General features: G+C 41.5%; 1 protein-coding gene and 1 long non-coding RNA gene across 8 annotated transcripts in view; one reads left to right on the forward strand and one right to left on the reverse strand.

Annotated features, from left to right (window-relative positions):
* LOC144301035 (uncharacterized) overlaps positions 1–6823 on the reverse strand; it is a 27807-nt gene extending 20984 nt beyond the window's left edge. For 2 of the 4 annotated variants that reach the window (XR_013367757.1, XR_013367756.1), the window contains exon 1: positions 6304–6823. This is a non-coding gene — a long non-coding RNA (uncharacterized LOC144301035). The remainder of the gene's footprint in view (positions 1–6303) is intronic. The other 2 variants (XR_013367758.1, XR_013367759.1) reach the window with 1 other exon arrangement.
* The window catches only part of CACUL1 (CDK2 associated cullin domain 1), an 81002-nt gene that overhangs the window by 2423 nt on the left and 64516 nt on the right, over positions 1–14063 (forward strand). Inside the window, exon 1 of one of the 4 annotated variants that reach the window (XM_077877462.1) lies at positions 6226–7031. The exons of 1 other annotated variant lie outside the window; for it this stretch is intronic. In XM_077877462.1, the coding sequence (XP_077733588.1) occupies positions 6665–7031 (367 nt within the window). In that variant the 5' untranslated portion in view covers positions 6226–6664. Of the gene's footprint in view, positions 1–6225; positions 7032–14063 lie in introns of those variants that run through there. 2 more of the 4 variants (XM_077877461.1, XM_077877463.1) reach the window with 2 other exon arrangements.

Raw genomic sequence — 14063 nt, forward strand, 5'->3', positions numbered from 1 at the left:
TAATTTTGTTATGTCTTCTCATTGCATCTAGTATTTTCCTTGTCATGCTTTGGGTCATGTGGTTAATTGTTTAATACTTGACATCTTGGTGGAATGAAAACTCCATGGGAGGCAGACACACTTTTTGCCTGTTTACTCTCCTAGCCCCAGCATGTGCCTGGACATGGAAAGATTTGTGAATGACTGAGTGAAAGGCAGAGGCCTGCAACAAGGTGCTGATATGAAGGACTTTAATTCTGCAGCCTCCTTCAGCCTAAGCCATTTTCTTCAGCTTCTAAATTCACCATGTTTACAGGGAGAATCTGTATCACTATCTGTTTCCCTGCCAAGATGAAATTTAGGATTCAGATGCTAAGATGTAAAAGGAAGGAACAAAATTCAACATGGAAAGAAATACTGAATAGTGAATACTCCCCCGAGTGGCTACACATTTTCACTGTAAGCAGTAATCTCAGTGAAACTATTAAGGCTTGAGTTATTTTCTATGTCTCTAATCCTCTTGCCTTCTAATCAAGATCATTCCAATAGCTTTATACATTTAGACTTCCAATTGCATTATACATCACAAGTCATTTCTTTGTCAAATGCTGTATTGGTCCATTATAATCTCCTAGGGATTAAAAAGAGCATTCTTCTTTATCCTGATATAGGTTATCTCTATCAAAGTCATGTTTTTAAGTTTTCCATGCTAATGTTTTCATGAAATTAATAGTAAATTTAAAGTAAAACAGCAATTAAAAGAACTCATTTATATGCTCTGTGTTGTCTACTACATCTTCTTTGATTCAATTAGTTCTTGGCTACCTAGATGAGGCATGTCTTTGGATTTTTTCACATATTTTTTCTTGTCTTCTTTCCTCTTCTTGTTCACCTCTGAGCAATGTCTTCCTCCACTAACAATGCAAGAATTAGGAGGGTAGAATAGATAAAAAGATGTAAAAATGGCAATAATAAACTTTGCTTTCTCTTAGGGAAAATATATCTTACCTTACAGATAATATTTTAAGACTGACTAAAGAAAGAAGAACTGTTAATATGAATAGGATTTCAGGTAACTTCAGCTAGTCACGCATGTATTTATTCAAAAGTACTGAACAATCACAATGAACTATTCCACGAGAAAAGTGACATGAATGTATTTAAAACCGAACAAAGACTAATTCTTAATGACAAAGTCTCTGTGCTCCACCCTCTCCAAGTTTTAACTATTTTAGACAATTAGCCATATTTTTATCTAATTAGTTTGTACACAAGTTTGCATACATATATTGATTAGGGAGGTACTAATGGAGGGGGCAGAGTGGAGAGGCTTGGATGAGGTTATGTAGTGGATAGGCTCCAGGAGCTCAGGTACTTGGGCCTCTAATGGGCACTGTTGCATACCCAGCATCTATTTAAACCTCTCCACTTGGCCCCAAATTTTGTTCTGGTATCCATTCTTCATTTCTCAGCCAATGTACTTAAGGAGAAGCCGATTCCACTCTAGGATCCAGGTGTGGGCCTTGTTTTCTAGGAATAAATCCATACCCTTTCCAGTAAATGGCTCTGGAATATGTCTACATGTCATGTGAATCAGTTGTGGAAGAGGAGCCAGTTCAGCACTAGAGGACGTTTGCAGGGGGCTTCTGGGGAAGAACTTGCTTGCTCAGAATAGACCGCTAACAGAAGTTATGGGTCCTCTTATTTTTTTAAAAGATCTTATATATTTATTCATTTATTTTGAGAGAGAAAGAGATAGAGTGCAAGTGGGGGGTGGGGCAGAGGGAGAGAGAAAATCTCAAGCAGACTACAAGTGGGAGCGCAGAGCTGGACTCAGGGCCAAAATCACGAGCCAGTCGCTCAACTGACTGATCTACCCACGTGCTCCAGGCCCTCTTCTTCTTGGCATTTTATCCATGTTGAAGAGGCCCGGGGCTGTGACGGTCATTTTACCAATAGCCTGAGGATGGAACTAATGAAAGAGGAGAGCAAGACAAAGACCATGGCAGAAAATGGAGCTGGAGCCCTGGCTGAACTACACTTTTCCTTTGCCCTGCTTAGACCTTGTCAGTCTGGTAGTCAATGAATAATAGCCTTGATTTTTACACAATTTTTACTTGAGAATTGTGTTTCTGGGAGCCAAAAGGTACATTTTAATGTATAGAATCCCGATTTATACACCCCCCCCCAATATATACTTTTAAAATGTTGTGTATTTACTATTTATTTTCTAAAATAATTTACTTTTTTGAGAGAGTGAAAGCACAAGCAGGGGAAGGGGCATGGGGAGAGGGAGAAGCAGAATCCCTGCTGAGTGGAGAGCCTGATGCAGGGCTCAATCCCAGGCCCCTGGGATCGTGACTTGAGCTGAAGGCAGATGCTTAACTGACTAAGCCACATAGGTGCTCCTGTTGTGTTTATTTTTTAAACTTAAAGGTTTAGAATTTTTTTCTGATTATAAAAATACACATTCATTATAGAGAATGTAGAAAACATTGAAAGATACAAAGAAGATTAAATCCACCCATAAACCCATTATCCTAGATAACTGCTATTAGTATTTTGAATCAGCCTTCTCTTTGTGTATACAAACTTATGATGTAGGTTGGCCAGGTCAGAGGACCCAGAGCAGGTCCCACATGACCAGCCAAGGGGTCCTTGGCTTTGCACAGGATGGAAATCAAGTGCAAGCCAAGAAGAAAAGCAGAGTTTATTGAAGACATAGAACAGACACAGAGTGTTCAGAAGACTTAGAAAGTAAAGGGAGCAGGAGTCTTGTCTTTGCTCAGGGTTCTGGAGTTTTTATTAAGGCTGGTGATGTGGTGTACATGTGCTCCTAGGCATCCAGAACAGGAACTGGTAGATCAAGGATGAGTACTCAGGTGTCCTCTATAAATCACTTATGCCCTGGAACCAGGGGTCTTGGCATTAAAGGTGTTTGGAGTCAGTGGTCTTGGAGAAGTTTATAACCCTGCCCTGTTACCCCTTAGATGTTATGTATTGTGGTGAAGATTCCAAAGAAATCATTAACTCCTTGACCTTTACAAGAAGGACCTACATTAAGGCTTGTATAAGGCAGGGGTACAGGCCCTAGCAAGAATAGAAGCAGGAAAAGGAGCGAAGAAAAAGACGGCTTTTTTTCCCATGGGGTCCTTTTATGTATATATTTATAAATGTACATACATATATATGTATATATATAATTAATATATTTTTATTTATATATATGAATACATATATTGGCTTTTTTCCATGAGGTCCCATATATATACATATATATATATAAAATTATATATATCACATCAGGATATATACATATCCTGGTTTAATGAAACTGATAACCTAGTGGGAAATAGAAATCAACCAACCAGGAATCCCTGGGTGGCTCAGCAGTTTAGTGCCTGCTTTCAGCCCAGGGTGTGATCCTGAGACCCGGGATCGAGTCTCACATCAGGCTTCCTGCATGGAGCCTGCTTCTCCCTCTTCCTGTGTCTCTGCCTCTCTTTCTCTCATGAAAAAATAAATAAAATCTAAAAAAAAAATCAACCAACCTAAAAGCCAAACAAATAGATTAATACCTGCAACTATGGGAGCTTGTAGTAATTATTAACCTGTGTTATAACTGTCCATTGTTGGGTCAGTGGCTGCTAGTAATGTTATTCCCTATCTTCATATCCTAGAACAAATTATCTAAGATTTTAAGTTAATAACTATTAAAATACAATATGCTTTTATGTGTAATTTAATAATGTCTCATAATGTCCATAAAAACAACCAGTTATCAATATATTCATTTGGTTTCTCTTTGGTAGGCGGTATTTCTTCTTATTTATGGCAAATTGCACCCTGTTAGTGATTGCTTAGCTCCAATCATCATTAGATTTTCCCCCAATGGTGCATTTAATTACAACTAAAATGAATGTCTTATACTGGTCATTTTGGCAGTATACATACAAAGGGTTCAGTGTTCAACAGTGTGCTGGGTAAAAACCTCTGGAGTAGGGCCTTGCTATGATGGAAGCTACTTTCCTAAGAGAGTACCAATCCCTTAAATTCTAAATGTTTTCCAATTTCCGTTATGATTTTTCTGACCCATGAGTTGATTGGAAGAAAGAGTAGAAATATGAAGGTTTACTAGCTGCCCGTTGGTTATTGATTTCTACTTTAAATACATACTGGTCAGAGAATGTGGTTGCTATGATACCAATCCTTAGACGTTGTAGAGAGACCTGCTTTATGACCCAGTATGTTCAATTTTTGTCAACTTTTCACATATTCTTGTGTATTTCTGTTCTACGGTTGTTGAGTGCAATGTTCTGTTTGTACTCATTAAATCAAGCTTGGTAATTGTGTTATTCAGCTCTTCTAGCTCCTTAAAGACTTTTTGTCCCCTTGATCTACCTATTAGTTTCCTGCGGTACTGTAACAAATTACCACAAGTGGTATGGTAAACAACAGAAATGTACTCTCTCACAGTTCTGGAAGCTAGAAGTCTGGAATCAAGGCGTTGGTAGGATGGAATTCTCTGGAAACTCTAGAGGGAGAATCCATTCTTTGCCTCCTCCAGATTGGGGTGGCTGTTGACATTTGAGTGGGAATGTGGCTCTATCACTCCAATCTCTGCTTCTAGGGTCACATTATCTCCTGTTTTGTCTTCTCACATCTCCCACTGCCTTTCTCTTAGGACACTTGTCATTGGTTTTATGGCCTACTTTGCTAATCCAGGAAGATCTCATCTCAAGAGCTTTAATTTCATCCTCAAAGACCCTGTTTCTAAAATACGGTAAAATTCACGGGCTCTAGGGATAAGGACAGGGACATATCTTTTGGGGTGCTATTCAAACCAAACCACTGCAATCCAAAGAGATGTGAAAATAACCTACCGTGATGGTAGATTTTTTTCTTCTTGTGCTCCTGTCAACTTTTGCTTCATATATTTTGTGACTGTCTTATTAGAGATATATTTATGATTTGTATTTTCCTTGTGTATTGAATATTACGTAGAGACCTCTATCTCCAGTCCACTAAGCCACTCCCCTAAATAGAAAGTCTCTTGATGATAAATGATCAGTTGCTGTTTGTCTGCAAAAGATTATGTTTGCCTTTTTCCATCCTCTTTTTTGCTGTGCACAGAATTCTAGGGTTACATTTTTTCCCACCCTTAGCATTTTACTCAATTATCTTTCACTTAAAAAAAATATTCTCCAAATTTCCCAGGGCCAGAAAATCAGTATAGTTCCAGGCCCAGGGAATTAAAAACAGGCACTGCTTCAAAAAAAATATGTGCCATTAGTATGTGGGAAGCACTGTCTAAAATTAAATCATCGTTAAGTGATTGGTAAACAGTTCCACTAAGTATAGCACAGAATATAGTGGGAAAACATATGCAGAGAAGCCGAAATAAATGTGGACATTGAAATACATCCGAGACCATGATTTCTCAGTGGCTGAAGTGATTCTTCACACTCATTACACATCTGTGGAAATACAGATTCATCACCTGCTAGAGAAAAACGTAACAACAGGCTTTTCTGACAACTTTATCAGCCAGTAGCCAGGACGAGCTCCGCAATAAACAATTATAACGTTTAACCTCATATAATATACTGCTATTGCTATAGCTCAGGAATGCAGAGAAATTCAAGAAATTATAGTTACATAACCTCTCCTTTTTTGCCCCTCAGGACTCTCATACGTAATCTCAAATTTGTAGTCACATTTGTTGAACACTGTGTGAAGCTTGGCATTTAAAAATTCAAAATTCCTGGCCTCAGTGTATGGAGAAGTTAAGGAACTTAAAAAAAAAAAAATCCACAAATAGCTCTAACGCCTTTTTTTTTTTTTTTAGTCACCTTGCTATGTTTCGGTTTTTATTCTTGGTTTTGAGAGTTTCGGTAGTGTGGGCTGAAGCCCACGAGCTAGAGCATCAAGGGCCACCCAGAGCATCCCTCCCATTTGTCATGTGCGGACCCAGGCCTCTCGGGAGCCCCGTCGCCAACCAAAGGCCCGGCCGGCGAGACCCTTCGCGCATGTGGTGTGCGAAGACCCGGTAAACCCGGCGGGCGGTAAGAAAAACCCCACCGAGACGGGGGCCGGCGCCGCCGCGAACGCCAGCGGGTTCGGGCGCATCTTCAGCTGCAGACCAGACTCCGGTCGTCCTGGCAACCGGGCAGAGAACGCGCGTGCGCAAACTCTCTTGTCACGTGGGTCCGGCCTGGGCGGGGGATCGACGTCGGCGCCTCCGGACCCGGGGCCCCTCCCCTCTCAGCGCGGGGCCAGCCGAGGCGGGCCAAACCTCTGCCCTTTTGCGTGGGGGTGACTCACAAGCTCCTGCCCCTTTTCTGCTTTCTCCTGGCTCGGGCCTCGCACCACGTGCCCTCCTGGCCGCGCCCCCAGCTGCCCTTTCCAACTGCCTGTTGGACGTTGCTGTAAAATGTCGTGAGGGGCGCTGCGCTTTACGGCTGCCTCTCCCAGGCTAGAGCCCGGGAGCGCCCACCGCCGTCAGCCGTGTCTCTGTAGAGTCGGCCCGGCGGACGCGGGGAGCCCCGGCGCGCCGCTGCCTGCCCCGCCGCGCCCGCGCCGGCCGCCGGCGATGTGAGCTCGCGGAGGCCGCGGTGCCCCCTGGCCCGGGGTTGCGACGGGCGGCAGGTGCCTGTGCGGCGGGCGGGTGCTGGGGGCCTGCAGGATGGAGGAAAGCATGGAAGAGGAGGAGTGGGGCAGCTACGTGGCGATGATGGACGACCAGAACCACAACAACTGGGAGGCCGCGGTGGACGGCTTCCGGCAGCCCCCGCCGCCCCCGCCGCCCCCCTCGTCCATCTCGGCCCCCGCGCGAGAGCCGCCGGGGGGGCCGCTGCTGGCGGTGCCCGCGGCCTCGGTGGACAGGAAAGGCCCCAAGGAGGGGCTCTCGATGGGGCCGCCGCCCCCGCCCGAGGCCAACGGGGTGATCATGATGTTGAAGAGCTGCGACACGGCCGCCGCCGTGGCCAAGGCGGCCCCCGCCCCCACCCCCAGCTCCACCATCAACATCAACACCTCCACCTCCAAGTTCTGTGAGTCCAGCCTCTCCCCAGCAGCCTTGGCTTTTCTTCTCCCCGCCCGGACGCCGAATCCACCCTTGTCGGCCAGCCCTCCTGCTTCCTTTGTTTCAGGCCTGGGTCTCTCCTCCCCTCCCCTCCCCTCCCCCCCCCTCCCCTCCCCCCCCCCCCCCCCCCGGGTGTCTGCGGCCAGCGCCGGAGCGGCCCTGGCTCCTTGTGTTACCTGGCCTAGAGAGGCGGCCTGGTGCGCACGCAGCCCCAAGCTCTCCCGCAAATGCGAGCCTTAGCACAGCTGGCTAGTTCGCGAACATTAAGGAGCTCTTTTCTTCTCCGTTCCCCCTTGAAAGTTTCGCCCTGAACGTAAGGGGGAAAACCAGGCCCTCTGAGCTTCGTTAGCAAGAGTCCTTTTTTTTTTTTTTTTTTTTGTGGTAGCCGGAGAGAAATCTGGCAATTGTATTCTTGTGCTTTTAGCCAGTCTGCGTTAAACAACTCGGGAATCGGAGACCTGAGCAATGTCTACACCTCGTTCTTTTTCCTTCTTCGGTGTGCCCCTTCTGTGTCCTGATAGGGGAAAAAATGTAGGAGGTGCTTCTTGGGGGTGGGGGGGACACACCAGTGTGGTTGGGAGCGACATCCGTTTTGAAGCCAATAACGTATAAAATCAGTCTTGAAAGCCTACACTCCTAAGAAAAAGCCATTTTTAGCGTGTGTCCCAAGTCCAGGATCATGTTGAGGGTTGAACTTTATGTTAGTGAGCTGTCTTAGCTGTTCAGTTGCCAGCAGGAAGATTGAAGACCAAAATCTTGTTTTGTAATCCGAAACTGCCCCTGAGAGGTAGGCTTCTATAGCTAGGGGGAAAAAGTGCCTTTTTTTTTTCTTTTCTTTTTTTGCTTTGAGTGGGTTTTCTGGAGGTGCTGGTAGTGGTGAAGAGTGACCATGGCAGCCAGATTTTTACTCTCCTATTAATAACTGCAGGTTTTGAATGGCATCTGGTAAAGCAACTGGAGATTTCATTTCTAGTTACTAATTTTATCAAGCGGTACCAGTAATTGTCCAATTAGCTGTGCAGAGAAAATATCTGCCTTGATTCAGATATACAATTACAGCTTTACACTTTTAGTTTTTTTGGTGGGAACAGCACATAACCTAATTTATTTGCCTTCAGGATAAAGCTTTGGTCAAAGACATTTGTGTGGACGTATGGTTGGTAAGATTCGGATAGGCTTTTTTTTTTTTTTGTATTATGCATATGTGAGAATAATACATAGCTTGTGTATTGAAGTCTATATAAGTGAAACCAGGCCTTAAGTGGCCTGGTGACTTATCTAAATGCTGACGGAAGCTTGTTTTAGTGCTTAAAGGGTTCAGTTAAAGAGTTCAGAAAACACCATCAAGTTGAGAGCAGAAACCAATGAAATTAGGAACAAAAGAAAGATTTGCTAAATCAAAGGATTGTTCTTTGGAGATTAATAAGCTAGATAGACTTCTGATAAGATGGATCAAGAAAAGATGCAAATATAAAAAATGGGGAATAACTACGAGCATGAGAATTTTTCAGAAAAACTTAATGAACTCCTATAGGTTAATAAATGTGAGAGCCTAGATGAAAAGTGTAAATTCTTAGAAAAATACAAACTGAAAGTTGGTATCAGAAGGAGTGGATAGCTTGAACTAATAAATATTTAGCAAACTGAAATGGTAAAGACCTCCCCTTTCAAAAACTGGACAGAGGTCAGCGAGTTGCATTGAATGTTAAGTAACAATTCCTTTTTACAAGTCCTTCTAGGAAATAGGGAAATAAAAAGATGCCTAGCTCAGTTTACAAGGTTAGCGAAATCTTGATTTTAAAACTAGGTAAGGACAATATGAGAAAATTATAGATCTGCTTCGGTTATTAGCATAGATATGAAAACCATATGTCATGTTTAACAGTATGTTAAAGGAATCATGATCCGTGGAGTTTTAAGAATGTAGATATGAGTATCTCTTTACTGTTATTGTATCTCATTAATAAACTTGAGAAAAATCATGGATATCATAAAAAACATTAGATAAGATCCAACAACTGTATGTGATAAAAACTCTTAGCAAGCTTGGAATATGAGATAAATAGATCAAGGTCATTACCAAAAATCTACAGCAAATAATAATACTTAATGGAGAAATTATATAGATAACATTCATTTTGAGATCAGTAACAAGGATGTCCTCTCTCACTATTATTGTTTAACATGGTAAGAAAACGCCTAGCTACTATTACAAAGGGGAAAAATAAATAGAAGGATAGGAAGGGAAGCATAAAAACTCATTATTTGTGAATTTTATTTTATTTTTTCAAAGGTTTATTTATTTATTTATTCATGGTAGACACAGAAAGAGAGAGAGGGAGGGAGAGAGGGAGAGAGGCAGAGACACAGGAGGAGGGAGAAGCAGGCTTCATGCCGGCAGCCCGACGTGGGACTTGATCCCAGGACTCCAGGATCATGCCCTCCGCCAATGGCAGGCGCCAAACCGCTGAGCCACCCAGGGATCCCCTATTTGTGAATTTTAATACTTAACTAGAAGGACCATTAGAATTCAGAGAAACTATTAGAACTAGTAAGAGTTTAGCAGGGTTACTGGATTGAAAGGCAAACTACAAAAATTTGTAGCATTCACTGCACTAACAATAACCAACTAGTAAAGGTAGTCAGAAGTAAATATTGTATACAGTAAAAGCATCAAAATTATAAAGTGTCTAGGAATTAACACAAGAGTATGTAAGAACTTTAAGAAGAAAATTTTAACAGCTTTAATAAGGAACTAGAAGAGGATCTAAATAAGGAAAAACTTCCCATGTTTTGGGATATGTTTGTTTATTATTATGAGAGTCAGTTTTCTTCATTTTAATCTGTAAAGTTCGATTAACACTGCCATCAGAATTCCAGTCGGTGTGTCTAAACTGGTTTGTAACCTAAATCTCAAATCCGTACGGCAGATGGAATAAAGTTTGTGAAGAGCTAAAGCAATCCTAAAGATTTGTTTTGGTGGGGCTTCCCTTATCAGAAATTAAGATACTGTTTGAAGGCTGTGGTAATAAAAACTGTAGTGCAAGCGTATGAACAGAAAAAATAGTCTTGGAGAACAAATTAGCAGAGCCTTACCCATATGTGTTCAGGAACTTAAGATAAGGGTAGCATAAATCATTGGAGAAAGGAGTCATGTTAGGAAGAGTGGCTCACTATATGGAGAGAAAAAATCTTACACTACAGACAGGATTGGTTATGGATAAATTTTAAACGTGAGAGAAATTATAAAATTAATGGGAGACATTGTTGAAGAGGCTCTTTGGAGGACTTCTTAGGACGACTCTTAAAACTTCAAAAATTTATAAAGGTAAAAAAATAATGACTGATTATATACAAATTAAAGATTTTTCACTCAGTGAAAGACAAGAAAGAATGAGAGAAGGTATTTGCAGTGCCCAAACTCGATAAGGAGTTAATATGTAGACCAGACAGGGAAGTACACATCAGTAAAAAGAGGGCAGCAACTTCTGTAGGAAAATAGGCAAAGGGTATTAATAAGTAGGTTACAGAATAGCAAATGTTAACATGCATAGATGTTTGGAATTATTAAGTAATCAGAGACCTGCAAATTAAACGAGTAATAGTGCCTTCCTACCTGTTAGGTTGGCAAAGAGTAGAGAGCTGGATGGCACCAAGTGTGGGTGGGGATACAGGATTTGCTGGCTGAACTAACAGTGTAGTGGCCCTGTGAGGTGTCGAGATGCCCACAGTCTCTGTGGACCAAATAATGAAAGCTGGAGTGTTGATGAAGCCCTGAGCTATGACAGTCAAAGTGAATTTCTGGATTGTAAGATGAAAACAGCTTCTGGTGATCTGTTTTTGGAATAGGTAAAGAGAAAGCATTTTTTAGCTTGATGGATGCAAACTAGGTGCCAGGGATTGTGTTTATTTGTCCTAGTAGAGACCATATCTGGAACGACTATGATTGTAGTCACCACTTCATTTGGTTTACTATAATCCACAGTCGTTCTCTAAGATCCATGTCCTCTGCACTGGCTCAGTAGGTTAGTGAAACAAGGTTCAGACAATCCCCATCCCACCATCTTTTTAAGCCTTTGAAGTTGATATTGTCCTCTCCAGTTTCAGAGATGTACTTTGGCTTTGGGTTTATTATTTTGTTAGGAAGGGGCGCAGCTAGGGGATTTTACTTGGCCCTTCTGACACTGATGATAACCCTTACTCCATAGTTTAGGGAGCCTTTAACTGTGTGTTCAAGGACTGGGGAAATTATAGGGTGGGTCCATGGATTCACTGGGCCTACTGTAAGATGGATTGAAGCCAGAACAGTCTTTCTTGATATGACATCACAGCTTCTGATCTGACTGGTTTACCACAGTGACGATCTGGTCCCTAAGAGTTAGTTTGGGCTTAGAGCCAGTGTTGAGTAACCCCTAAAAAGCCCAAGTGATTTTGTTTCCCACATGCACTGTCTCCTTGATGAAAACTTCCATATTCTATTGGAACCTCCATTCCTCTAGGAGGAAGACTTCAAGTATGCTCCTTTATGCAAATTTTGTAGGGTCCTTCCTTAGTGGAACCCATTGTCTCCTTTTCTCCAAGGGCTCTGTGTCTTTGAACAAACTCAGCCTGTATATTAGGTGGCATGCTATAATTCTTACATTGTAGCCACTTAAGTCAGGCCTCAGTTTGATATATCTAGGGTTTTTTTTTTTTTTTTTAAGATTTTATTTATTTATTCATGAGACACAGAGAGAGAGGCAGAGACATAGGCAGAGGGAGAAGCAGGCTACCTGCGGGGAGCCTGATGTGGGACTCCATCCCAGGACCCTGGGATTATGCCCAGAGCCAAAGGCAGATGCTCAACCACAGAGCTACCTGGGCATCCCGAGTTTTTTGGTTTTCTTTTCTTTTTTTTCTTCTCATCAGGTGGTACCTTCCCATCAAGAATATTGCCCATGTGTTTTTCTTTAGATCACCATGGTTAGGTACCGCCAGAGATCCAAACCATTCTGATTACAGTTTTGGTCCTCTTGCCTATTATAACCAGGCCTACTTTATAAATCTCAGGATTAAGTGCTTCTCCTTATTCTTTGTCACTCTGGGAATCCCACTATCCTGTTGAAATCAGGGAGCCCTTTTAATGGCACTATTGCCCATCTATAACCTAGAACTACAAAGGACAGCCACCACAGCAGTTTTCACTACATCCTTCACCAGTATATTTATTAATTCCTTGATGAAGGGTCTTCTTGGAGGACATTTAAGTGTGTGTGTGTGTGTGTGTACGTGTGTGTTGAATATGATAAAAATACACATTATTGTCTTTGTAAGTCTGGATTGATTCATTCTACATACTGAGGAATATCTGGTGTTCCAACCTCTTCTTTCCTCTTCCTCATTCTCCTTCACTTCCTCCTCTTTTTCCTTTGTCCATTTCCTCCTTTCTTATACACCTTTTCTCCTTTGTCCATTTACATCCAATAAATTGTACTCATTTGAGGCATAAAATTTTATCTAGGATATAAGCAAGCTAAAAGCCTGTTACTGTTACTACTGAATGCTGGAATAAGCCAGGAGACTTTTTTTTTTTTTTTTTGCCAGGAGACTTCTGAACCAGAGAAAGAAATATGTTATTCATGGCCAGCAAATAGTGTGAAAATCTGCATATTTGCATAGGTTCCCCTGCCCCCAAATCTCCCAGAGGCAATACAGTATGACCAAGGTGGATGCTCCCTCATTGGGTTTGTGTTGCAGCTGAAGAATATTGAACTTGGGGAATCCACTGCTTTTATCGAAAGCAGTAAGCGATCTTGCTCTTTGTTCAGGGGAAGACATTACCTCATCTTTCAAGGTTACCAGCTATAGAATGACTCAAGTTCAAGAGCAGTTGGTCTGGGCTTTACAATCTTAGCACACTCAGGAAAACATACAGGAGTGCAAGAAGCCCAAGGAAGACTATCTCTCCAACGGTAACCACTAAAACAATCAATAGATCATTTTCATCACTAAAATCCTTTTTATGCTCTTTACTTTCAGTACTCCTGCCCCTACCCTTCTGCTTTCTGTTACTGAGTTTTCTTATAAATGGTATCTTACAATCTATATTATTTTATGCTTGGCTAGTTTCCTTCACCCTGTTTTTGAGATTCATAAACATTCTTGCATGTTACTTTTTAGGACTAAGTTCTGTTTTGGCAAGGGTATAACACAAATCGTTGATCTGTTCATATGCTGGTGATCATTTGTATTTCTCCAATTTGGGTCATTATGAATAAAGCTGTTATGAACCATCATGTAGGTTTGGTATAGACCTATGTTTTCATACAAATACCTGTAAGTCGAATTGCTTGGTATTAGCTGTGTATTTAACTTTATGAGAAGCTGCTTACTTGCTCTTTCTCTGTCAAATAAAAAAAAACTTAAAAAAAATAAGGAATGTGTAAAAGTTCCAGTTGCTCCACATACTTATTTATATTGGGTACATTTCACATCCTTGGTATTGTAAGCATTGTGTATTTTAATTTTAGTCTTTTTAGAGGGAGAATAGTAATATTGTGGTTTTGTTTTGCATTTCTCTTTTATACATGCCATTGTCTTTTTCATGTGCTTATTGCCCTTAAATGTAATTTTGTTTGGGAATCTCTTTAAGTTTTTCTTGGGTTGTTTTATTGCAATAATTCATCATTAATTTTGGATATATATTTTTGTGAGGTAATATGTATTGAGAATGTTATCTCTGGCTTTTCTGTTTTAAAAATTTTTGTTTATTTATACATGAGAGAGACAGAGTGAGGCAGAGATACAGGCAGAGGGAGAAGCAGGCTCCCTGTGGGGAACCTGATTCGGGACTTGATCCCAGGACCCTAGGATCATGACCTGAGCCAAAGGCAGATGCACAACTGCTGAGCCGCCCAGGCATCCCTTGTCTTTTTATTCTTGACAACAGTCTGTGAAGAACAGAAGTTTTAAGTTTTGATGAAGTCCGACATCAATTTTTCTTCTATGGTTGTACTTTTTT

Source organism: Canis aureus, chromosome 29 (assembly GCF_053574225.1).
Source record: "Canis aureus isolate CA01 chromosome 29, VMU_Caureus_v.1.0, whole genome shotgun sequence".
In the NCBI taxonomy this organism is placed as follows: domain Eukaryota; kingdom Metazoa; phylum Chordata; class Mammalia; order Carnivora; family Canidae; genus Canis; species Canis aureus.